The sequence below is a fragment of the Candidozyma pseudohaemuli genome, assembly GCF_003013735.1.
Source record: "Candidozyma pseudohaemuli strain B12108 chromosome Unknown scaffold00001, whole genome shotgun sequence".
NCBI classification, from domain to species: Eukaryota; Fungi; Ascomycota; class Pichiomycetes; order Serinales; family Metschnikowiaceae; genus Candidozyma; species Candidozyma pseudohaemuli.
The window spans coordinates 1,101,460-1,125,041 of record NW_020194435.1 but is presented as its reverse complement, the minus strand read 5'-3'; the positions used below and the strand labels follow the sequence as shown (position 1 = coordinate 1,125,041).

General features: G+C 46.7%; 10 protein-coding genes across 10 annotated transcripts; 9 read left to right on the top strand and 1 right to left on the bottom strand.

Annotated features, from left to right (window-relative positions):
• Positions 1-57: 57 nt before the first annotated feature.
• CEF1 (Cef1p) lies at positions 58-1,848 on the top strand (the record flags this gene model as incomplete). The annotated part of the gene is made up of 1 exon (XM_024855941.1): positions 58-1,848. One exon carries the CDS (start codon positions 58-60, stop codon positions 1,846-1,848), a length of 1,791 nt encoding a protein of 596 aa, XP_024715540.1.
• Positions 1,849-1,958: 110 nt separating this feature from the next.
• Positions 1,959-4,250, top strand: RIM20 (Rim20p; the record flags this gene model as incomplete). The annotated part of the gene is made up of 1 exon (XM_024855940.1): positions 1,959-4,250. The coding sequence occupies one exon, from the start codon at positions 1,959-1,961 to the stop codon at positions 4,248-4,250; it is 2,292 nt and encodes a 763-aa protein (XP_024715539.1).
• A 114-nt stretch (positions 4,251-4,364) lies between these two features.
• C7M61_000497 (tRNA dimethylallyltransferase) lies at positions 4,365-9,396 on the top strand (the record flags this gene model as incomplete). The annotated part of the gene is made up of 3 exons (XM_024855939.1): positions 4,365-4,427; positions 4,472-5,777; positions 6,698-9,396. The coding sequence occupies 3 exons, from the start codon at positions 4,365-4,367 to the stop codon at positions 9,394-9,396; spliced, it is 4,068 nt and encodes a 1,355-aa protein (XP_024715538.1).
• A 240-nt stretch (positions 9,397-9,636) lies between these two features.
• On the top strand, positions 9,637-10,530 carry C7M61_000496 (uncharacterized protein; the record flags this gene model as incomplete). The annotated part of the gene is made up of 1 exon (XM_024855938.1): positions 9,637-10,530. One exon carries the CDS (start codon positions 9,637-9,639, stop codon positions 10,528-10,530), a length of 894 nt encoding a protein of 297 aa, XP_024715537.1.
• A 926-nt stretch (positions 10,531-11,456) lies between these two features.
• Positions 11,457-15,242, top strand: C7M61_000495 (uncharacterized protein; the record flags this gene model as incomplete). Its single annotated transcript, XM_024855937.1, has 1 exon — positions 11,457-15,242. The coding sequence occupies one exon, from the start codon at positions 11,457-11,459 to the stop codon at positions 15,240-15,242; it is 3,786 nt and encodes a 1,261-aa protein (XP_024715536.1).
• A 169-nt stretch (positions 15,243-15,411) lies between these two features.
• C7M61_000494 (uncharacterized protein) lies at positions 15,412-16,533 on the top strand (the record flags this gene model as incomplete). Its single annotated transcript, XM_024855936.1, has 1 exon — positions 15,412-16,533. The coding sequence occupies one exon, from the start codon at positions 15,412-15,414 to the stop codon at positions 16,531-16,533; it is 1,122 nt and encodes a 373-aa protein (XP_024715535.1).
• Positions 16,534-16,644: 111 nt separating this feature from the next.
• On the top strand, positions 16,645-17,658 carry C7M61_000493 (uncharacterized protein; the record flags this gene model as incomplete). The annotated part of the gene is made up of 1 exon (XM_024855935.1): positions 16,645-17,658. One exon carries the CDS (start codon positions 16,645-16,647, stop codon positions 17,656-17,658), a length of 1,014 nt encoding a protein of 337 aa, XP_024715534.1.
• Positions 17,659-17,691: 33 nt separating this feature from the next.
• On the bottom strand, positions 17,692-18,644 carry C7M61_000492 (thiamine transporter; the record flags this gene model as incomplete). The annotated part of the gene is made up of 2 exons (XM_024855934.1): positions 17,692-18,499; positions 18,544-18,644. The coding sequence occupies 2 exons, from the start codon at positions 18,642-18,644 to the stop codon at positions 17,692-17,694; spliced, it is 909 nt and encodes a 302-aa protein (XP_024715533.1).
• A 379-nt stretch (positions 18,645-19,023) lies between these two features.
• On the top strand, positions 19,024-22,152 carry C7M61_000491 (uncharacterized protein; the record flags this gene model as incomplete). The annotated part of the gene is made up of 2 exons (XM_024855933.1): positions 19,024-20,666; positions 20,961-22,152. 2 exons carry the CDS (start codon positions 19,024-19,026, stop codon positions 22,150-22,152), a joined length of 2,835 nt encoding a protein of 944 aa, XP_024715532.1.
• A 345-nt stretch (positions 22,153-22,497) lies between these two features.
• On the top strand, positions 22,498-23,514 carry C7M61_000490 (uncharacterized protein; the record flags this gene model as incomplete). Its single annotated transcript, XM_024855932.1, has 1 exon — positions 22,498-23,514. The coding sequence occupies one exon, from the start codon at positions 22,498-22,500 to the stop codon at positions 23,512-23,514; it is 1,017 nt and encodes a 338-aa protein (XP_024715531.1).
• Positions 23,515-23,582: the final 68 nt, after the last annotated feature.

Genomic DNA, 23,582 nt, shown 5'->3' with positions numbered 1-23,582 from the left:
TGCTAGTGTGCTCTACTTTCGCACCCATTAAGACATCTCTTCCCTCACTACATCATTATGGCACCTCCCATCTACGTCAAAGGAGGACAATGGACGAATGTTGAAGATCAGATTCTTCGAGCTGCCGTTTCCAAATACGGTTTAACCCAGTGGGCTCGTGTGGCATCGCTCCTACCGAAGAAAACAGCCAAACAGGCTAAGGCTCGATGGAATGAGTACCTCAATCCAAGCATCAAGAAAGACGACTGGAGCCCTGAAGAAGATGAGAAGTTGTTGGGTTTGGTGAAACTATTGCCTAATCAATGGAGGAGTATCTCCCCGATCATGGGCCGTACTCCCACGCAATGTGTTGATAGGTACCAGCAGCTTCTAGATAGAGCTATAGGAAACAAAGATGAGGACGAGGAGCTTGACGATCTCAAATTATCCGGTCATGGAATTGAAACGCTACCGGCGTTAGGAAATGCATTTGAGAGTTTGCCATCTCGTCCAGATCTAGAAGACATGGATGAAGATGAGCTGGAGATGTTGAGTGAAGCCAAAGCTAGGTTGGCCAACACAGTGGGCAAGAAGGCTAAACGTAAAGAGAGGGAGCGGATGCTTCAAGAGAATCGCCGTATCACGCTTCTAGAAAAGCGGAGGGATCTCAAGGCTTCTGGTGTGAGGATGAGTCTAGAGCTGAGGAACAAAAAGAAGCGGAACGACTTCGACTACAACGCTGATATTCCTCATGAGCATGCTCCGCCTCCAGGATTGTACGATACTACTGGTGAAGATGCTGTAAACGATAGGGAGCGTTTGAGCTTTCAGGAGAGGGTCAAGTTTAAAGGTGTCGATGCACCAGAGGAAAAGGTTAAGAAACCGAAATCAGACGGTGGTGATGAGAGAGCAAAGAAGAGACAGAGACAAGAGCTTTCGGACGCCGCAAAGTTATTCTCGGATGCCGCTGATCAAGATCTTAAAAGGAGGAAGTTGGTTTTACCTGCGCCAGGCACCACTCAGCGAACTGAAGAGCGGGTCAAGGAGGCGGCTCTTGAGGCCAGCCTGGGCTCTTTGCGATCAAAGGAGGATCTGGGGTCCAAAAAGAGACTTTCGGAGCCGATGCAAAAGTCGTCTATGAAAAGGCTTCGAGAGTTCATCAAGTCAATGTTTTCCAAGATACCGCCGCCAAAGAATAACATCGAGCCTAAGTTACCTCAGATTGACAAGACTATCGAAGCATTCGCGGCAGGTCTGGATAACGATGAGGATCTGGAGGACTTAGACTTGAAACCAGAGCAATTCCGAAGCCTGGCATCCATTCGTGGCTTGACTGTGCCAAATCCTCATTTATTGAAAGAGATTGACCCCAATCTTTCTGAGGCAGAGAAGGCTATTGCAGCAGACTTCCAGGCTCTTATCAAAGCCGATTACAAGCAATCCGTCGATACTACCTACGATGCAGCTTCTATTACTCCGCTCAAACCAGCGGATCAGAAAAATGTTCTTTCCCTTATTGACATAGAGTTGAAGAACAGCAAGCAGGAGAAGTTACCACCAAGTGACTTTTCTCTCCCCAAGACTAAAGAAGCAAAAGCCAAAGTACTTCAGGCAATCAATGACCTTCATGAAGCATCTGACAATCTAGATGCCCATATCGACCGGAGATCGGCTGAATATAATGGCCTGGCTAGAGAAAAGTACGATGCCATTGTCAATTTGGCTGAGCAACTTGTGGATGAAAACCAAAATGTTGCAATTTTGCAAAAAGTCTTGGATCTTGAGGAGATTTCCTTGGAGGAGAGATCTGCGCAACTTCATGATCTTGTGGAATCAGTAGACTTGGCCCGTTCTGAAGTCGAGCTTTAATGCGACAGCCATTATTCGCAGCCACTAGTTCGCAATAACAAAGGCCGATGCCTGTGCGCGACTCCAACATCGATACCCCAGATAACAAAAACAGGGTACCACCTCACACCATGTTCAACAACTTGATACAAATACCCTTCCGAATATGCGATGCAAAGCCGCTTCATGACATTCTTGCTGATTTCATTAAAAGAGACTACTTTCAACCGGTGACGTCATTCGGAGATGATCTCAAGTACGCACAGCATCTTCAGAACAGTTTGGCAGTGTTATCACGGGAGGAAGCACCCGATATTGTGCATTTTGAGAGCATCTTGTATAAATACTACCACTTCCTTTCCGATGTCAACAACAAATTCATGGATGACTGTGTAGAGTTCGAGTGGTACGGCACCCTTCGGTACCAGCCCAAGCATTGCTCCTTCACTTCGTGGAAACAGGAGCAGCTTCAATTGATCTACGAAATGGGTGCTTTGTACTCCTACAAAGCACTTCATGAAAACGCATATACCGATGACGGTCTTAAGCTGGCTTGCACGTCGTTGAAAAAGGCTGCAGGTTTCTTTGATGCTTTGCTTGATCTGAATAAAGATTTGCTACGTGGTATTCCGGACTTTGACGATGATACGCTTCAGTGCATCAAGATAATGCTCATTGCACAGGCTCAAGAGCTAGTTTGGCTGAAGGCTGCAATGGGCAAAACCGTAAAAGACCACTTGATAGCTCGCTTATCAAAGAAGGTTTCTGAATTATACAAGCAAGCAGCAGAATACGGTGCTGAGTCTGATGCAATTACTCTAGATTGGATCAACCACTTCAAGGTCAAGGGATACCACTTTGAGGCTGCAGCACAATACCGTATGTCTGTCGTGGCATTAGATGGTTTCAAATACGGTGAACAAGTTGCCCACTTGAAAGTTGCTTCTAAACTCTGCGATGAAGGTGCTAAATATAAACGCTACGTTACTGAACCCGTTGTTGAAGATCTTCAGGGCTTGACGGATATGGTCAAAAGTACACTCAAGAGTGCAGAGAAAGATAACGACTTGGTGTATCTTAAGCCGGTTCCGGATTACAAGGCTTTGCCAGCTATTACGGGTGTATCAATGGTTGATGCGGAGCAATCAAAACAATTTTTTGAGAAGTCCTCCGAGAATGAAGCTTTCCAGCGTCTTGTTCCGTTCTCCATTATCCAAGTTGCCCAAGCATTCAGAGAACGCCAGGAGGTCTTTGTCATTGACCATTTCCACGAGCCACTAAAGGCGTTAACCAGGATGTTCAACAAGTTCCTTGCTGAGCGAGACCTCCCTGCTTCCATAGATGCGATCCAGAAGCCTGAAACTGTACCGGACTCATTACTTCATCATTCCCAGGAAATCATTTCCATGGGCGGTACAAAGCTAATCGACAGCTCCATGTTTGAGATTGGTAAGCTCGCAAAGCAATGTCAAGATCTTGTGGACGCTTGTAATGAGAGACTTTCGATGGAGAGATACGAAGATCATTTGATGAAGGAGAAGCAAGGTTCTGATAGGTGGACCAGGGAGCCTTCAAGGGTTGCAGCGTCAGAACTTAGTACGAGGGTAAACAAAATGGCATCATACCTTGATCAAAGTCTGCAAAGTGATTCGCTAATCATGGACCTGTACCGTGCTATCAAAGAGGTATTGTTGGTCTACTGTGGAGGTAAGCAAAAGCTTATTGGCACAATTCCACGTTCGTCGCACGCTCAAGTAAATTCCAGCGTTGGTCAAGTAATTGGACAACTTCGAGAGCTACTAGCAAATGGAGACAAAATTGAACAGAGCAAGCAGCGCTTGATCTCTTCGGTTGGAGTCAAATCTAGAGACCATAGCATTTTTCCTGTTATCATGAGCCAGTACAAGAAAAACCTGGAGAAGTTCCTAGATGAAGAGGGAAAAATCAGCCATCGAAAGTTCGAGCCGGTGTATGAAAGCCACATAAAGGCCTTCAACACCGACCTACAACTTGTCGATGATCTCAAACAGAAACAGATGGATCTTGAAAAGAAAATACATGAGAAGAACTTACAGCTTCTTGAGGTGCGCCAATCTTCTGCACATGCAGCTCATGATAAAAGACACCAGGCGTTGCAAAGCTTCGAGGAAGCATACGTTCAGTATCTTGACCTTGTTTCCAATCTCAATCAAGCTTCGAAATTCTACGCGGATTTCTTAGATAAGGGAAACGCTGTATTGCACGACGTTGACCACTATTTGTATGAAAGACGAGAGGAGGCCAGAGAGCTCCTGCTCAACATACAAAATCAAGACAAATTACGAGACATTGAAAACGCAATGCAAAATCAAGGAACACCATTAGCCGCTCCTCAGAGCCAAAGAGCATTTAGAGATCCTTCCCAGGATATGGACCATCACTGATGCAGTCCGACCAGACTCGCAGTGAGTACTTCACAGTGCGATGATGTTGATGTACATCCATCGCCAGATGAGCTCATGATATTGAGGTATCTACGGTATATGAAAAATTGTATCATGAGCAAGCCCAAGAAGAACGTCATCGCCATCGTTGGTACCACTGGTGTGGGAAAATCGCAGGTACGTGTTACGTGAAGCATCACCCAGCGCATCTAACAGTATAGTTGAGTATAGAACTAGCGAAGAGAATAAACGGCGAAGTCATCAATGCCGACTCCATGCAAGTGTATAAGAGGGCTCCACTTATTACAAACAAGCACCCTCTTGAGGAACGAGAGGGAATTGCCCATCATGTAATGGACCATGTGAACTGGGGAGAAGAGTACTTCATTCACAGGTTTGGAGAAGAAGCTAATGCTGCTATCAAAGACATCCATGCACGCGGAAAGACGCCGATCATTATTGGTGGTACATTTTACTACCTTCAAAAGCTTTTGTTCAAGAACAAAACTGCTGGGGATAAGGAAGAAAGTGCCAAACTACGAGATCTCACTGCGGACGAGCAAGCATTACTTGATGGACCGGTTGAAGAAACCTTCAAGAAGCTTCAAGAGGTTGACCCGGTGATTGCAGGAAAGTTTCATCCTGTGGACCAGAGAAAGATCAGACGAGCCTTGGAGATCTACTTGACAACTGGAGAAAAAGCCAGTGACGTTTATCGAGAGCAGAAACTCGATGAGTTTGAAGACTCCTGTCTCAACTATAACACCCTACTTTTATGGCTTCACTGCGACAGGGAGGTTTTGCTGCACCGACTCGATGTTCGTGTAGACAAGATGATGGAAGAAGGTGCATTGCAGGAAATCCAGGAACTTTACGATTTCTATAAGCAACAGGACCCGGAGCCTGACTGCAGTCGAAGCATTCTACAGGTTATTGGTTTCAAGGAGTTCTTGCCCTGGCTTCAAAGTGGTGAAACTGACCCCAAGCTCTTTGCGGAGGGAGTTGAAAGAATGAAGATCCGGACCCGGCAATATGCAAAGTATCAGGTCAAATGGATCATTAAGATGTTGGGCGTTGAGCTTCACAAGGAGGCTCGCTTTCATTACATGTATGGAGGGAAAATGTACCTTCTAGATGCCACAGACTTGAGCAATTGGGGAAGCTTGGTGGGCGATAGAGGAGTGAGAATAGCGCAACAGTTTTTGGAATCTGGTCCGTCCAAAGTAACAGAGCCTGAGGCACCAGAGCATTTGAAGCAGCTTTTACCTACATCCGAGTTTTTCGAGTCCTTCAAGAGTAACAAGCTCAAAGAGAGCAGTGCCAATTGGAAACACTTTGAGTGTTCGGTATGCAAGGATCTGGAGGGGCGTCCGCTTGTGGCTGTGGGAGAGACAAACTGGAAGATCCATGAGTCCAGCAGACGCCACCGGAAACAGCTTGCCTACAACGAGAGAAAGCGTACTCACGATGAAGTGGTTGCCAAATACAAGAAAATGAAGGAAGAGAAGGAGGCAATGAAGGCTGAGGGTAATGTGAGTTAACGGAAGCTCATTTTATCCGTACGCCAAGGTTCAATTGCGTGATGGGTAAGAGGCCACTTTTGGTTATTCCGTGCGGTCGGCCCGGGCTCCGAGAGCCGAGTTCTAGGTTCATACCAGTGGAACAGGATGAGAAATCATGACTATGGTAAGGGATGAAGAATTCTAAATCTTTCCGCACTCAGGCAAAATCAACCCACAAATCACCCCCACCTTAAACTCTCAGGTGCCGATCTTTGGAACTTTTGCACCCATTCCGCCAGACAAGCGGCGCGCACCGGTTGCTCTCGCTTGAAGATATTCCGATATTAGGACGCATAATTCCATGGGGGCAATAATAGCCGTGCTGTCCACGACCAGAATTATGGCCATATCTATAAAAAACACGGTTTGTTTCAACAAGATCGCCAAAACATGTCCTCAAACGGCGTCCTGCAGGATGGCGCTGGAAGGTGGGCAAAAACGGTCTGCCCCAGATATCCCAGTCAGGCCTGTCTGAAGGTAACCGAGCATACTAAAGACTACACGGCATTACCCGCCATCAGGGCATATAGAGCAATGTGAATAGATAAGTTTCAGTCTAGTTTGTCGTCACTTCTCTTTCTTCCTTAATAAAATCAATCTATACCGCTCCCCTGCCCAACCTCTAATACACATCGGTGGTTGGGCCAAGGCGTGGTGCACGGGCCTTTGTGCAGTAAACCTATACCCAGGGAGCTCAAGTCTCGCTCACGTTTTTCACCCCCAGGTGTCTCTAATCCACAACCTTTATCATTTGCCCCCGCTGTGAAGTTACTACAGCTACTGAAGGCGCTGTTGCATCCACCATATTCCCATTTCTGTTCTTTACAGGCGCAACTACACCAAAACCGGTTGCCGCAACCACCAACCAGTAACCAACCATACCAGCGCCTGCCCCTCCCAGTCAGTCCAGCAAAGCACCTAACGTCATGTCCAATCAGGGAGAGGTTTTCACAGGAGGTGCAACCACGTCTCAGCACGTGGACGCCGAGGACGACGACCATTTTCAAAACACCACGTTTAAGCTAAAACGGACCCGTTCGCTCGGACTCTTAGACGAATTCATCGACCCAAGTGAGCAAGAGAAGAAGATCGAGGCCCAGGCAGAAGCAAAGGAGCTGGATAATGCTGGCAAGGACGAGGAATCGTCTCAGGATGGGAAGAGCACGGGACTCAGAGTCAACACCGATGCCCCTTCGGAGTCCAACAACCCCCAGTCTCCAACGGCAGCATCCACCACTACGCCAACGCCACCGTTCCTTACCAGCCCGGAACTCATTCCTCACGACGACACTGACGTCTCTGCCGAGCCTTCCAGACATGTGGACTACCTCTCGCACCAGTGGGATGTGGCCGACATCAGCAAGTCATGGAGGTATGTTATCTCTCGTAGAAAGAGTGTTGCCAATGCGGCTCGTTTGGAGAACGCCAGTTGGCGAACGTGGGCTCAGCGGCGCTCCAACCTCAAGACCATCAGTCCGGAAGCAGTCAACTGGTCTAAGGAGAGCGATGTCACCTGGCTCTACGGACCCATTCTCGACGATGATGACCACGACCACGGAGATGAATCCCGCCCAGCATCTGAAACAGCCACCAATGCCGTGGCCGGCGATGTCGCCATTGCCCGCAGAACGTCGGGCCCCAAACCAATCCTCAAAAAGCGTACCGTGGAAGACATGATGATCAGCCACCTGAACTTGCGGAAGCTTGAAATTGCATCGGCTCGTGCTGACCAAGAGCAAAGCCGTCGTGAAGAAGCTGAGCATCAGGCTAGGCGAGAAGCTGCCGTCAAGGCCGGTGTGTCAGAGAGGCCGCCAGAGTACTTTGACTATAACGCCATTTCCGCCAAGTTGAACTCACAGTACAAGAACTTCTCCCAAAATAACTCCCAGAACAACTCAAGTGCCGATTTGCCGGAACTTGAAGCCACCGCCTCGCATGCCTCCGACCACTCTGAGGCCTCCCAGTACGGCTTAGAGAGACTTGCCTCACCGCAACACGACGCCCATGCATCCCCCTTACGATCTTCCTTTGCTCATTCAGAGAAGCCTCCAAAACAGGACCGCCATGTTAGGTTTAACGGCGAAGTCCGCCAATGCATGGCCATTTCTGACCCATCAGCACCTACAAGCTATTATGCTGATTCTGAAGATGATGGTGAAGAGGAGGAGGATGGGGACTACAATCTAGGCAGTGAAAGCTATTATGAAGATACCGACATGCACTCATTGGACTCCGAAGGTGAGGACGATGACGATGATGATGATGATGATGACGAAGAGGGAGGTTTCTTCTTGAAGGTGCCCTCGTCTTCAAGTGCCAGCCACCATCCCGGCTTGTACAAGAGAGAGGATAATAAACTTGAGAGAAAGGATACACCACACCCCTCGACCCTCAAACGCTACAGCACGATTGAGTTACTTCCTTCCACAACATTGAACTACGGTACTTCTGACGAGGAGAGTGATGATGAGAACCCATACACATCCAGTTTATCGCATAATGTGGGCAATTTCAGTAATAGAGGCTACGACTACCACTACGATTACAATACAGTTTATCAGGTGGATCCCAACCACGCCATTTATGGCTCGGGCGGGAGAGACAGGGCTCCCGACGTGGTCGACGTGCCAGAAAATATTGCATTGGGATCCAACTTCGATTATGAGATCATCGAAAACGAGGATATCCGCAACTTTGATAATGCCCCTCTTGATGTCATCAATTGTGGTCATGACAACAACAACCCAAACTCAGAAAAATTGCCCATTTCTTCACTTGATGACTCCGCTGCACCCACCAATAAACCAAAGCCAAATCCATTCTCTTTAGATGGGAGTGACTCGAGCTCTGACAGCGATAGCGAGGAAGAAGGACTCTCTATCAGCGCACGCAACTCGAGCTCGTCGCTTGCACAGCTGGTGTTTGGCGGTGGTATGACTGCAACAGAAAACAAGCAGGACGAGTCCAACTATCCTGAACATATTAACAAGTCCGATGAGCCTCTGGAGGGTCACATTTCCGAGATCAACCCAAGGTATTCTTCGACAAGCTTGCTGAAACAGCCACATTCTTCGAGTTCGCTTTCTGGCCAATTCTTCTCGGGAGCTGGCGGACTCTCGAAGACAGAGTCCAGGTCTGAAGAGCCAAGCGCCTTATCGGACATGTTCTTCAACCCAACGCCGAATAATGCAACACAACAGTTAGAGCCAGATGCAGCGGACAAAACCCGGAGAGGTGAAGGAGCCACGCTGCCTCCACTTCAGAGAAAGGCATCGCCATTGCCCCCTCACACCACATCTGAGAATGCATTTCTGGGAAAGGCATCTCCACCGATCGTGAAACAGCCATCTAGAGGTGGATTTGTGCTTGAGTCCGACTCTGACTCTGACTCCGAGGTTGAAGATGCTCGGCCACCATCCGAAGGCGCGAAGAGTCCTGATAGCTATTCCTCGTTGTATAAAGTTGCTGGTGAGAATGGCCTCAACGTCTCGTCGTCAGACTCCGATGAATCCAATAATCAAAGGCGAGGTAAGGGGCTGGGTGTGGCAAGTTTCCTTGGAAGCTGGAACAAAAATAGCAGCTAAAGAAAGAATAGATTGGTATTCCATGCACCGGCACGGTGCTCATTTTATCGCTTACGAATATACAAGATGAACTACATGTCTCAGATTTTAGACTATACGTTTTTGCAGCCATGTGGGTGCACCTGTACACCACGCAGTGTATGCATCTAGCATCACTAGCTTGCTCCAGGTTTTTGTGACTAAAACCCCACCAATCCACAGATCTTATTTATTCAACTTTTTTCTTAGAATCCACAACTTATGTTCACACTTCCGGGTGCAACATCGCTTGCTGGCTTTTTGGCAAGCACGCTCTTCATAGAATCACAGGTGACAAGGTCCCACTCCAATGATGACTCCGATGGCAAATGTGAGTTAGTGGGAACCTTTTCCCTCATTACTCAGGCATTTTTAGGTCTCCTTTGCCTTCTGTCACTTCTCATCAAGCGATTCTATGAGTATCCAGTCAGAAGAAGCTGGCCAGTCTGGATTTTTGATGTTTCTAAACAGGTTATTGGAGCTTTTGGTGTTCACGTCTTCAACGTTCTACTATCGATTATCAAGACACTGCCAGAAGATTTGGTCAAAGCGGTTGAGGACGACAGCGGAGATCCTTGCGATTGGTACTTCCTAAGCATTGTGTTCGATTGCACCATTGGCGTGTACATTCTTTATCTAGTCTTCCGGTGCTTCAACTGGTTTTGCAAGACCCACCTCCACATGACACAGATCGACTCTGGTCAATACGGTCCAGATCCACACAATCCTAGCAGACGGGCGTACATCAAGCAGCTTGGTATCTACTTCAGTGCGTTGATGGCGACAAAGTTCATCTTGTATGGTCTTGTGGAGTGCTTCGAGACGCAACTCCTATGGATCACAAGCAAGATTCTTCTTGCATGGCTCGACGAGTATCCCAATGAATTTGAGATTTTCATTGTGATGTTCGTGGTGCCTATCTTCATGAACTGCTTGCAATTGATCTTGATCGACAACTTCATTCAAAATCAGGTCATTTATAGAACCAACGCTCGGCGTCATAGAGGTGACGGGGAGATCGCCACCAGTGCTGACTTGGAGAGGGAAGGTGACAACCTTTTGCCAAAACGGTCACTTCAGGCAGATCAAAACACTCGCTATGGGTCTACAACTTAGCATAACTTCTGTTTTTCTTCTATTGGGTCAGACCCTTGCTATATACACTAGGCATTTATATTTACAGGAATAAAGGATCTTTTGGGAATCTAGTTTGTTTCAAAGCCGTAGCCTTTCATACAAGTCTTGTACTTCTGGATCAACTCATCACACTTTCCGGACTCCTGTCCGTTGAAAAGAAGGCACTCGTCACGAGTCTTCTTTTCGTCTAAGCAAACGCAACATGGCTTAGGCTTGTTTTCAGTTTTGGCGGGTTCAGACATGAAGAAGTTGAAGTGAAGAAGTGATTTGTAAGGCTCGCATACTTCTGGAAGCACCATCCGAGCGCACGTGACCATGGCGTCAGTTCCACTGGTACCACAAAGTTTTTGTCATTTATTTTAGGTATAATCGAGACCAATTGATGATTTACCTTTTGTGGGATATCAAAACCAGGCCTTTGTCTCCCCTAAGGTTGTTTCAGACCGATTTGTTTCCTTTGATGGTTCTCGACTGCAAGCCAAATTGGGTTCCAAAATTGACTCTTCTGTTGATTTGAGCAAATTTCAATGATATTTGACAAAACAACTCTTATTTGGCTTGGCGGAGAAAAATTATAAAATTTCTCGAACATTTCACCATTTCTACGTAGTGTAGACGTTTTCACTTCGCCCATAAATCGGTTGCACCTTTTCGCAGCATTACTCCATATCGGACTATGCATACCAAAAGACAACCAAAACGTGAATACACGACAATATCAAAAAATAAAAATATAAAATCAAAGATTTTGCTTACTTCGCCTTGAAAATTTACCCAAACTTCAAATCTCGCTCCATAAACCAACCTTCTCTGGATGCCACCTGGTGGGTTAGCGCATGCCTTCCTGTACCGACATATCAAGTGTCCAAGAGCCAACAACACCCTTCTTTAAACCTAGCCACACCATGTCACTCGACGGAGACCACGCTACTCCGTCGGCACGTGCATCCATGGATACCACTGTCAACATCAATGAAGACGTGGCAAGTGAGCGGTCCACAGAACTGGCTAGAAAGCCTCCAACTGAATCGGTGTACCTGAACTTCCGTGGGTCTACCGGTGAAGACAGCATTATTCTGGCCTTTAACATACTCAAATTTGGTCTGGGTGAGGAGGAGGCTGCTCCAGATGCATTCCTGCCGTTGGGGCCCAACTCAATCTTTGAACTCACCCTGGCTTCTGATGTGGCCAGAGTCAAGCTGAACAAGCCGTTGAAGACCTACCTTCTGGTCAATGGCGGTGCAAACACAATCTACAACTTAACCAAGCCTACGTCAAAAGATATCCCACAGATCCAGCTCCAATCGCTCAAGCATAAGGTGTCATCAAAGAGAATGAGCCAAGAGTTAGTCAAGGACATGATCGCAGACTACAAAAGCTTCGAGCAGACCAATCGGCATTTAACTGAGGACGTTTTGAGTAAGCTTGGAGGATCCACACCTGATCATTCCTCCGACCACATAGATGATGAAGATTCGCAAATACCATCAGTGTTCGAGAATCCCGACTTCCACCTAGACGACCCAAGAATCTTTCGCCAAGTGATGGAGAACTCTCAGATATTGCCTGATCCAGACTCCCATGATAGCACCCACATTGTACATAACACAGAGGTCCAGGAAAAGCTCTCTCAATATTTAGATAGAGTGGAGGTGGAGCTTATTCAGGAGATTTCCAAAACATCGGACTCTTTCTTCAGCACCTTGGGAGAAATTCAAAGCATCAAGGCCCAGTCAGCAGAATGCATCGATCAATTCCACAACATACAAACAAAGCTTGGAAGCATAGAGGAAGACCAAGCCAAATGTGGCTTGAAGATTTTGGATTTGCTCGACGAACGCCAAAATGTGTGCCACCTCGAATCATCTGTCCTTCAGTTGAAGGAGGTGGTGAGCTGGTTTCAAAAGGCTGAAAAGATGTTCTCGGAAGGTAGGCACAGCGAATGTCTTGATAGTATATTAACTATCGAGCATCTCATCAACGGTACCACTCGTGAGGACTATCCTGATCCTGACACCTTCAAACTTTATCCTTCGTTTGATTATCCATTAGTCGATCTTACTAGAGTTCCTGCCCTTACTTCAATCAAGAACAAATTGAATCAGTTGAAGCTGGCATGCAGCAAGGGTTACATCGAGTCGTTCGTGAATTTGCTTCTAGAGGATCTCAGGTCCCATTACAATCTGGTTACACCAAAGGATACTATGAATCGTATCTATATCTCAATTGATTCTAGCAAAACATTTGGCACCTCGCTGAATACTTCATACACAAAAGTTCCTACAGAAGTCAAGGAACAGCTAATTATCTTCATCAAAAATCTATACAAGTCGAGTCACTTGGTTGAAGCGTTTGGCGATTACCAGAATAAGATCATCACAGAAGTCAAAGCGATCATCAGAGCGCATTTACCGCTGGCCCTGAGCAAACTTGATCCTATGCAACTTGAAGCTCTGTCAAATCCTGAGTCCAGAGACTCTTCAGTACCACCTGATGCATCTCAGACTGCCGAATCGACAGCTATGGCAAGCAATTCTTTATCATCAAATATCAAAGGTCTTTCACACGAAGAGTATGTTCTTATGATGAAGACCATCTTTGCCAGCTTGTCTGAATGCTTACGAAGACTCACTATTCATCAGAAGCTTTTATTGGATTTGTCGCTCTCTTCGCTCTCCTCGAATGACACACTTGATGTCATGTCTTTGGACATTACGAATGCAATTAACAGAGCAATCGAATTGACTCAGGTTCGTTTGGTAAAGATTTCGAACGTGCGTCTGGAGCAACTTTGTGACTCTTCGATTGAGGAATACCTCAAGCTCTTCTCCTATTCTTCAGCATACCTACTGGAGTGCGAGTTCATCAATCCTGGCTACAATGCAACTGGTCCTGGAAGTTCTTTCAATGACTGGGTCAAAAACCATGTCGGCTACTACATACATCGCTTCCATCTGAGCTCCATCAAACGCTTTGTCGCCAATTGTGATAAAGAGACCTGGAAGGAGTTTACTAATTCGGATGCTTTAGCCATTGCTCAAAGTTATTTGGATGAGGTGCTTGAATACAGTAAGTACCACGAAACAGACGGTCAGAAAGGTTCCAATGGCAAGCATTGGTCTAACCTACTAGTCTTTTATGAAAAGGATACCTCATCAGATGAAGGCAAGCAACAAAGTGTCTCTCAGAGAACCAAGCTCAAAATCGGCGACGATGAGTATATGGTGCCCAAGCTTATTCTCGATGTTGTCAAGAACATTAGGGACTACATTGTTATCTCATCGATCTTCACATCCAGGGCACCCACAATCAAGGCCAATGTTTTGACTTTCTTCAAGGTAATGAACTCAAGAATTTCACAGGCTATCTTGAATGCTGGTGCCACAAGAACAGCAGGCCTTAAGCATATCACTACAAAGCATCTCGCTCTTTGCATCCAAACAATTGAATTCGATCACGCCTTCCTTAGTGCCGTTCAGCATGTTTTTAAAAATCAAGAGGAAGAGACTGAGCTAAATCAACAAGGCGAGGACCTCACATTTGCTAAGATCATTTCAAACTACAAAGACCACGAGAACGAGCTTTTTACCAAGCTCGTCCTGATCATGAAGGATCGTACGATGAATCATTGTAACTCCATTGTGAAGATTGACTGGTCAGAACCACTCAAACCTGGTCAACAATGTCATCAATTTATGGAGACTTTAGTGAAAGAGACCAGCACAGTCGCAAAGGTACTCTCGAAGTATATGCGCGAAACCGAATGCTCCCTCATTTTACTGCAAATCTTCGATAACTACAAGAAGTTGCTTTTGCATTGTTTTTGCACTGAACTCCCGCAGTTCAAAGACTTTAATGAAAAACACTCGCTTCTTAAGGATATTGACTATTTCAGAGTGAAGCTTGGAGAGCTTCCAGGGTACGGCAACTCAGGTCAAGTCATTTGGGAGAATGTCAATGCTCTTCCTACTGTTGAAGACGCAAGGATGGAGGAGATCATGAGAAACAATATCGAGGGAGAGAGAGCCGAGGCAGCAAGAAAATCTCTAGAAGTCAATGGCAAGTCTGATAAAAATGGGGTAAGTTCTGCTCCGGAGAGTACCACCAAGGAAGAGACAAATGAGAACACTCCACAGCCTCAATCTGATGAAGCATCTAAGAAAACCGCAGATACCTCCAACATAAGCGGCGAGACTGAGCAATCTACAAATGCAACGAAACCGGAGGAGGATCAATTGGACAAGTCTCTGAAGAATGCAGTTGGCGCAGTCCAAGAGAAGTCGGAAGAACCACTGGCCACAGAGGACAAGTTAACGGAAACTTCAGAGGAAAAAGACATGACTGTCGATAAGATTGGGGGAGAAAACGAAACCAATCCCAAGGATGATTCTGAAAAAGTAAACCATGAGCTGAATCAAGAGGTGAATGAAACAAAAGAGGGTATGGAGTCAAATCAAAGTGAAAGCGAAGCCAAGGATGAAACCAAGGAGGAAACCAAGGGAGAAGCGAAGGAAGAGCCCAAGGAAGTATCCAAAGAAGAGCCGAAGGAAGAGCACACGGATGATCTGAAAGAGAAAGAGCAGGCTGGAACTGAGACTGAAGCTGAGACGAAAGGAGAAGCTAATGAGGCGAAGGATGAACTGAAGCAAGATGTTGTCACTGACACTACCGATGCGAAGAAGGATGACTAGGGTCAAACTTAATGAATGCCCGTAGTATCGTTTTTGCAGCCAAACATCTGCAGTCGCGGCAACCTTACATCCCGAGATAAGCGTCACGTGCGCTTCTAATGACTTAATTGTGGCTCTTTGAAAATGAAGTGACCCAAAAACAAAATTTTTCGGACATTGCTTGTCAAAGATGTCTTTCCGTCTGATTCTGGTTCTTGACTTGGAGAAAGCATTTGATCCAGCAACAAAGCCGGAATTCCTAGCAGAACTTCGCAATTCGCTCATCAATGTGGGGTTTTTGCTCCTAGTGAATTATGAGAAGTATGGCCCTTCAAGACAAGATTTCGAGGATATCAAGAATCAGCTGATTCGTTTCTTTGCTTTACCAGATGAAGTCAAGCGGGATTGCGAGATGATTCACTCTCCACACTTCTTGGGCTACACGAGATTGGCAAATGAGATCACAGCTTCACAGACTGATTGGCGTGAGCAAATTGATTTGGCCACTGAGTTGCCTGCTCCAAAAGAGGGAGACCCGATTTACAGGAACATTGAAGGGCCCAATTTGTGGCCAGACGAGCAGCACATCCCTGGTTTCAGGAAAGTCATTACAACCTACATCGAGAAGATGACCCAACTCAGCACTACATTCAGAAAGCTTGCTTGCGAAGCAATTGGACTTGCTCCCGAGGCGTTGGATGGGTACTTCAAGGAGAATCAGCAGTGTAAGATGAAGCTTGTTGCGTACCCCGACTCCGACCAGCTCCAAGGAGTCAAGTCACAAGCATTGGATGATTTGCCCGAAACTGGTCAAGGCGTCGGTCCACACCGTGACTCCGACTTACTCACCTACATCTACCAGGCCACTGAACACCAGAACTCTCTTCAAGTGCAAAACTTCCAGGGCAAGTGGATTACAGTGGACAACATTCCCCATAGTCTTGTCGTTAACGCGGGGCAAACTCTCGAGGCCATCACAAACGGTGTATGCAAGGCTACGATTCATCGTGTGCTCAACCCTGCTGCAGGGTCAGGAACCCGTATCTCGATTCCATTCTTCCAGACCATTGACCTCGACTCGAGAAAACTGGCTGTTGAGAACCTTCCAGACGAAGTGCTCAAACTTAGAGACGAGCGGGACAAGGCTATTGAGGACTGGGGTGTGGATGTTGGTTTCCAATTCACGCCTGATCTTTCCCAGCACGCTGTGGGACATGCCGTTTTCCGGAACCGGATCAAGTCGCATCAAGATGTGGCTGAAAGGTGGTATCCTACAATTCTCGAGGAAGTACGTGCTCTCTACTCTCATTAGTCTGTATAGTAAGCGGAGTTTCGAGTATTTTCAATGCCGCACATCTACCCCAACTGTTATCGCGCTGCACAATGTAGAAATCTTGGTCCCCAGAACCACTCCTTTTCTTTAATGGTACCGTCGTACGAAAGCATATTCAAGGACGTGGTCGAAAAGACACGTCTAGGACAGGATAAAGAGCTCGTGTATCTCATAGGGCAGAACCAAAATACAACGTCACCTTTGCAGCAGGAGGTAGACCAACTAATAAAGGATCTCAACCTCGTGGAGTTTAAAGTAGCGCAGCAGGTTGGCCACAGCATTCATGATCTAGTTCCCGAGGAGCTTTCGAAGAATTACAAACCTCTACCTTCTAACGACGAAGGAACGCAGCGCAGATTGTCTACTGAAATAAGGAACCTTACTCAGGGTGAAAGTGCAAATAGAGGCGCTGCCAGCACGCCTGCTGTGGCAACGATCAGCAACTTCAGCGTTAACTCCAGAGTCACGAATCTTGAAAATCAGGACTACACCCCTGTTCCTCACAGACAGCCCACGAAGGGAAGCATCAAGAAGACATTGAAGAAGTATAAGGCGAAGCTTCAGCACCCAGAACTGGAAAATCCATCGAGAACCGTGAGCTCTCAGACGGTCAAAGCCAGCCGTAGAGCATCATTGGTGGGTGAGGTGTTGCCCGAATACATTCGCAAGCAGCTCACTATCAATGACCTGGAACAGAATGACAGGAGAAGTTTATCAACAAATGAGTCGCTACGAAAAAGTCCTAGCAGAAGAGAAAGATCAGAGAGTTTAACCACGCCAGAAGAACACAGCCAAATACAATCTCTGTCGCTCCGACGGCTCGAGAACAGCCAAAACGACAGGTTTAGGAACGTGTTAGTGAACTCACTGTCGCTATATGTGCGTAAGGACGACAACAGTGCAAATGTCTCACAGGAGGGCATTGACTCAGCGGTGTCGGATACGGACAAGGAGTACATTCTGCCCAGTCTGTTTACGAGATCCGTGGAGGGTATGAATGATCACGATGGTCTTTTGTACCATCATACAGATGATGAGGAGGACGAGGAGGAAGGAAACGACGAGGATGATGAGGATGATGGAGATTATCTATTTAAGCAGTAGAACCAGTCTATAACATTATGCAAGGGTATTAGGTTAAAGAAGGACGCGGGCTTTTCTGGTAGCGCTAATGGAGTACTCGTAAACGAAGACTGAAATGGCACTTGTAGGCGCTGTCTTCATGAGCGACACGAGGAAACCACGGTAAAATCCGAATAAGCCGTGATTTCTGTAGTTTGCTCTGAATACCTTGAAGCCATTCCGTTCGTGTGAGATTTGCATTCGTTTTCGTAAGGTGTCCAAGGGAAATGTGATGGCCTTGGCTGTGGAGCCTGCAATGAAGCCACAGACAGCTTCAACACCCCAAATGCGGTATCCGAATTGTTCGTGGATTTTGTCTGTAGTGCTTCTGGCAAGGGAATATGACCAGAAGAAGAGGCCTGAAGAGGCAACGATCGAAAGGAGGGAGGGTCGGATACCTGCAAAGAAACCCAAAGCACCTTTATCCCTGTAGATATCCTTGGCGACTTTTGACATGGACAAGAACTGTTTCGCCTCGCTGGCGGCTAGTCTAGTTCGAAGCATGTCAAAAGGGTATGTCAACACGGTACTTGCCAAGCCAGCACCACAGCCCACGGTGAAGGTATGTAGCAGTCGGCTCATTGTGAAACCAAATGACTCCTGAAGGTCACGAAGGCCGTTGTTGAGCATAGAATATGACGTGAATTGAGATGCGCCGTATAAGACGTAGAGGATCTCGGCAGGGACGTTACCCTTCCACAATGCTGTGACGCCCTCCCTCCTTAGGAGCTTCTTCACCGTCAGAGATATCGTGCTATTCTTGTCATGCGTGAGCAGAAGCTGTAGTCTGATCTTGATGGTGTCCAACGGAGCAGTGATGGCCCTGAAGTTAGTATGAATTGATAGGTCGGGATTCTCCGAACATACCTCGCCACGGCGCCTGAGATGGAGCCTGCCACAAGGGATTCTACTGCAGAGACGTCTGAGTTTTTCAGGAGGTGGTCTTCCCTCGGGCTGGCTGATTTCATGAAGAAGACGTTGTAGTAAGCTGCATCAGACGTGCAGGCGATGGCTTCAAATGCGCTCCAACTCCGAGACTGTGGTAGATTGGCCACAGACAGGACTGATTGACCTAAATGAAGGAATATATTGACGAAGACTAAAGTTTGTTTAGATTCGGCTTGACAAACAAATGCCAATTTAGGGTGGTTCCTGAAAATCTGTGGGGTCCGACTGGGGTCGGTCTGCCTTGACTCCGAGCAAGTATGCACTACGCTCAACAGTCTTTAGACTACCATCAATGTCAATATGATCAAACGCCTAGACCTGGAAACAGCGTCTAGGATACGAGGTGGCACGGTCATAGAGTCACCGGGAAGTGCAGTCCAAGCGCTAGTCCAGAACTCCATGGACGCTGGTGCTAAGCACATCGACGTGAAGCTACATCTAGGAACGTTGAGTTTATGTGTTGAAGATGACGGACATGGCATGACCAGTGAGGAGTTGGATGTGGTTGGGACTTCTTACTTTCTGTCCAAGGGTGATCTGGCTCGTGGGGAATCGCTCAGCGCCTTGGTGAGTAGCTGCTCCAATGTGGTGATACTGACGAGGAGGAAACAGGATAAAGAGTGGAACAAGAAGTCCTTCAGAAGTAAAAACAAGCTAGAGGTTCTGACACTTGAAAGGTTCTTTAAGCCAAACTATTCGACTAATGGCACAGTCGTTATGGCTACTCGTTTATTTGGTTCTACTCCCGTGCGGTGGGAAATTGCAATGCAGAACCACAAGAATATGATGGAGTCCATTAGAATTAAGTTATTCGAACTATTAGCATACAGAATTGATGCCAGGGTGAGATTGTCTGTGAACGATGGACTGGAGGGTTTCAAAAAGATCGCAGATACCGGTGAATGTGGAGACTTGACCAATGCTTACGCTGCTTTCTTTGGCAAAAGAGATTTTCAAACCATTGAAGGAATTGAAGGTGGATTAAAGGTGACAATGTTCATCTCACTGGAGCCTGTTCAGAACAGTCGCCATCAGTTCGTGTTCCTAAACAGGAGATCCGTCTGCCTACGAGGCTCTGAAAGAAGAGGAATATCAAATTACATCCTGAAATTTATGTACCCGTCAGTGAAGGGATATTTTGGGAAGTCTGTCAAAGGCTATCCAATTTTCATTGTGCTCCTAAGGAGTGAAGATCAAGATGACAGTTTCGATGGCCGTGCTACGAAGGCGATCCAAGGTGCTATCATTCGAACTCTATCATATCGACTTAGTGGTGGTATTAGCGTCCCACAAACTCCACGGAAACGAGCCAGACTACCCAGGTCATGTGGTACAGACTCTCCATTGTCACTGTTAACTGCATCCCCCGAATCGGCACCTGACTCTCCCAGGCTTTCCCAAATCACAAATGAGATTTTCCTAGACGATTATCAAATAGTAAACCAAGTGTCGTCCAGATTCATCCTCTTTGTGAACCGGGCCACTTTGTACATTGTGGACCAACACGCATGCGATGAACGTATCCGATACGAGCAAATTCTTCGAGATTTCTTGAAAGACATTCAAGATCCGTTTATCGACATGCGGGTGAAGTGCGATAAGCCGCTTTCTCTCGACATAAATCGGGAAGACTCGGAGATTTTCAGCAAGCACCGGCAATATCTTCTGGAGTACGGCATTGGTTTTACCATTGAGGGTAGCTGCGTTCATGTTACGCACCTTCCAGCGATTCTTATGTCCAAAGCCAAAGATACCTCTTCGTTGAAGTCTTTCATGATCGGCTGGGTGTCAGATCTAGAACAACGAAACACCGATATCAACCCCTCACAAGACTGGTTCATGGCAATCCAACAAATTCCTACCCCAATTCGTGATTCATTGATTACGAAGTCGTGCAAAGATGCCATCAAGTTTGGAGAGCAGCTTACACTAGAGGAAATGCATCATTTGATGAGTGAGTTGAGCAAGTGCCGCCTTTTCACCCAATGTGCTCACGGAAGACCAACAATTGTACCAATCGGGGATATTGAAAACTTTGAAGGGTTTGAACCATTTCGGGATGATTATACCCTTTGAAGTGAACCATTTTGCAACCATCTCTCTGCATAAACGACGACCTCTGCTGGCAAAGGTTGACGTCAGTTATTTATTTTTAAAATGAGCTTCTGTAGCTGCACTATAGATATTTTCAATTATGAAAGAAAAATCCCTATAAAATACCCTCTTTGTAGTCTTGACTGTTGATACACGGCCCTTCTTACATGGCCTTTCCTGCAAATAGCGCAGCAGACATCTCGCTCTCACTCAAACAGTCTTCAACCAAAAGCAAAATACAGCTCCCATATGTTTGGATCTCCAGAATCTGAGAGATTTTATTCTGGAACGGGCTCTCTTATTGACGGGATTAATAATGAGTCGTTCTCAACTCCGCTCAAGCGCCTCCCGAATGCCAATGTGAACCTGGTACTACATGAGATCAATGAAGACCAACAATCACACAAACAAAGTGAACCACAAGCACAACAAAATGCTCCGCTTAGCCGATCATCACAATTTGCGCAGCTCAATGATATGAGCAATTTATTGCCCTTGTCCGAAGCATCTCTCCAAGCATCTAGGGCCAGAATCCCCTTCAGCAGTAAACAGAAAGAGAATAATTTATTCAACCTGGAAGTCGACCACAAACCCAAGGGACAGGTGTTCTACAAACCCTTGTATCATAACAGAAACATTCTTCCCCAGGAATTTCTTCCACCTAAGTCTGCACAGTCTGCAAAGAACAAAATCATCAGACAACAAGAACCAGCATACAACAGAGATGACGACGAGCTCAGCGACGACGAGGATGCACCCACACAAGCACCTTCAGGCGAGTGGATGAGTCCAGTGATGAAGGTTGCATTGAGCAGGCAAGTCAACAAGGAGAGGATCTTCAAAGCAATGTGCACCAACATCTTTCGTTTGGTGGGCTTCCATCTTGTCCTTCTCTTCGTTGAGTACTTCTACAAGCTTTACCAGCTCAATCATCTGTACTCGCAAGTACTTCGAAAGCATGCGGCATGGGCCCGCTATGTGGATAGCGAACAAAGTTGGATATCTACAGTTTGGCCCCATGTTCGCCACGTCCAGTGGGTTTTTATAATCGCAATTGTCATAAGCATCGTGAGACTTATATGGCCTCAGGACCAATGCGTTGACTTACCTCTTACGGAAAAGCAGAGGCAGCTTCTAGGACTCAAATCATTGGCAGCAGGTCAAATTGATGATGATGGGGATGATGGCTTTGCCTTCAAGAAGCGTCATTTCGAGCTGAAAACCAAAAAGCTGGTGCTCCCGCCACGCTACCTGATTATCAATGGATTGATCTCGTCAGTTGACGAAAGTTTACCCAAGCCACAAGAAGTTGAACCTGAAATCGCACTCTCTAACGTGATTCCCTCGAGAACTGCGGCCCTCCAGCATTCCCGCCGTTTGCAAACCGATGAGGTAAGTCAAATTTCCAAAGATTTTCACAACAAGTTCAGCTAGAGTTATGGCTATATAAATTGTTGAACTACACATCTTAATTTTGCCTCGAACTCTACCACGGTGCTTGAATTTTCCTAAACTAAGCCACACAAATAAAGTCGGATTAAAGCAAGCTTCGCCATTGAGGAGAGCTTGGCGAACTCGGCAGAAGTTTATTCTATGGGCCGAACACCACACTCAGATCGAAGTATCTCGGTCCAAGTAACCGCACATGCCGCCTGCACGTGATTCTAAAGCTGCGTAACGCTCTCTCGAAAAACCAGTGCGGGGTGCTCGGACCTTGTCTGTCTGCTTTCTTAAATAGCCGTCTTTGCACCGCTCCACAACTCATAAACGGAGCATTCAATGTCACTCGCTCCTCCGTCTAATTTGGATAATGAGCCTGGCGATTTCGAGGAGGAATTCCGTGTAATCAAGGTCAACCACAACACCTGGGTCGGTGCTCATCCGTTGAGACTTCCGATTGCCGGAGCTAGAGGTGTCTACGGAGGCCATACGTGTGCTCAGACGCTTTTGGTGGCCATGGAGTCGGCTCCAGGTTTCATTCCACACGCATTTCATTCTCATTTCATCAGGGCTGGGTCCAACAAGATTCCTTACACGTTCAAGGTGACAAAGTTGCACGACGGAAAGACCTTTTGCATGAGGGAGATAAAGGTGATCCAAAAGGATGTGATTATCTACACGGCATTGTGTTCACTCAAGAAGAAGGGCGCCAAGGTGACTTCGGGCGACTTAAACATCATGCATCCACCTCCACACTTGTTCAAGAAGTACCCTGATCCAAGCAAGCTTCGGAAGATCACCCATACCGACTTTGTCAGGAATGCATTCTCACCGGAGTTTGTAGACTACAACCTCACCCCAGAGGAAGACAACTTGAGGGCCGCCGAAAGGTGGATCACTGTGTGGAGCGGGCTCCAACAGCCAAGCAAAGATGAGATGAGAGACCCCAAGTACAACTACGTCGGGTTGGCAGATATTTCAGATTCAGCGTTGTTGACGACGTTGGCTCGTGTTTTGCACCTTCATTGGAACCCCACCGTGGACAATCCGTATGAGAGTTTCGACGAAGATAAGGATGCCAGGAATATCATGAACGTCACATTGAACGCCTTGCATATTTTCCACTACAACGCAATGTCGCTCGACCATCACCTTTACTTCCATGGCGATGACTTCAAAGCTTTCAACATCGTGAAGGACTGGTTGACCTTGACTTATCAGTTCAAGGTGTTGCGGAATAACAGAGCTTTAGTCCGTGGCTACTTCTACAACAAAGAAGGCGATTGCGTGGCCACTGTCATCCAAGAGGGACTCACCTACATGCGTCCTGGCGTTCCGAACAAGCACAGAATTTAGCCAGCAGTAATCTAGCACATTGAACAATAGTAAGGCTGAAATACCAATGTAGCGCGCAGGAAACATCC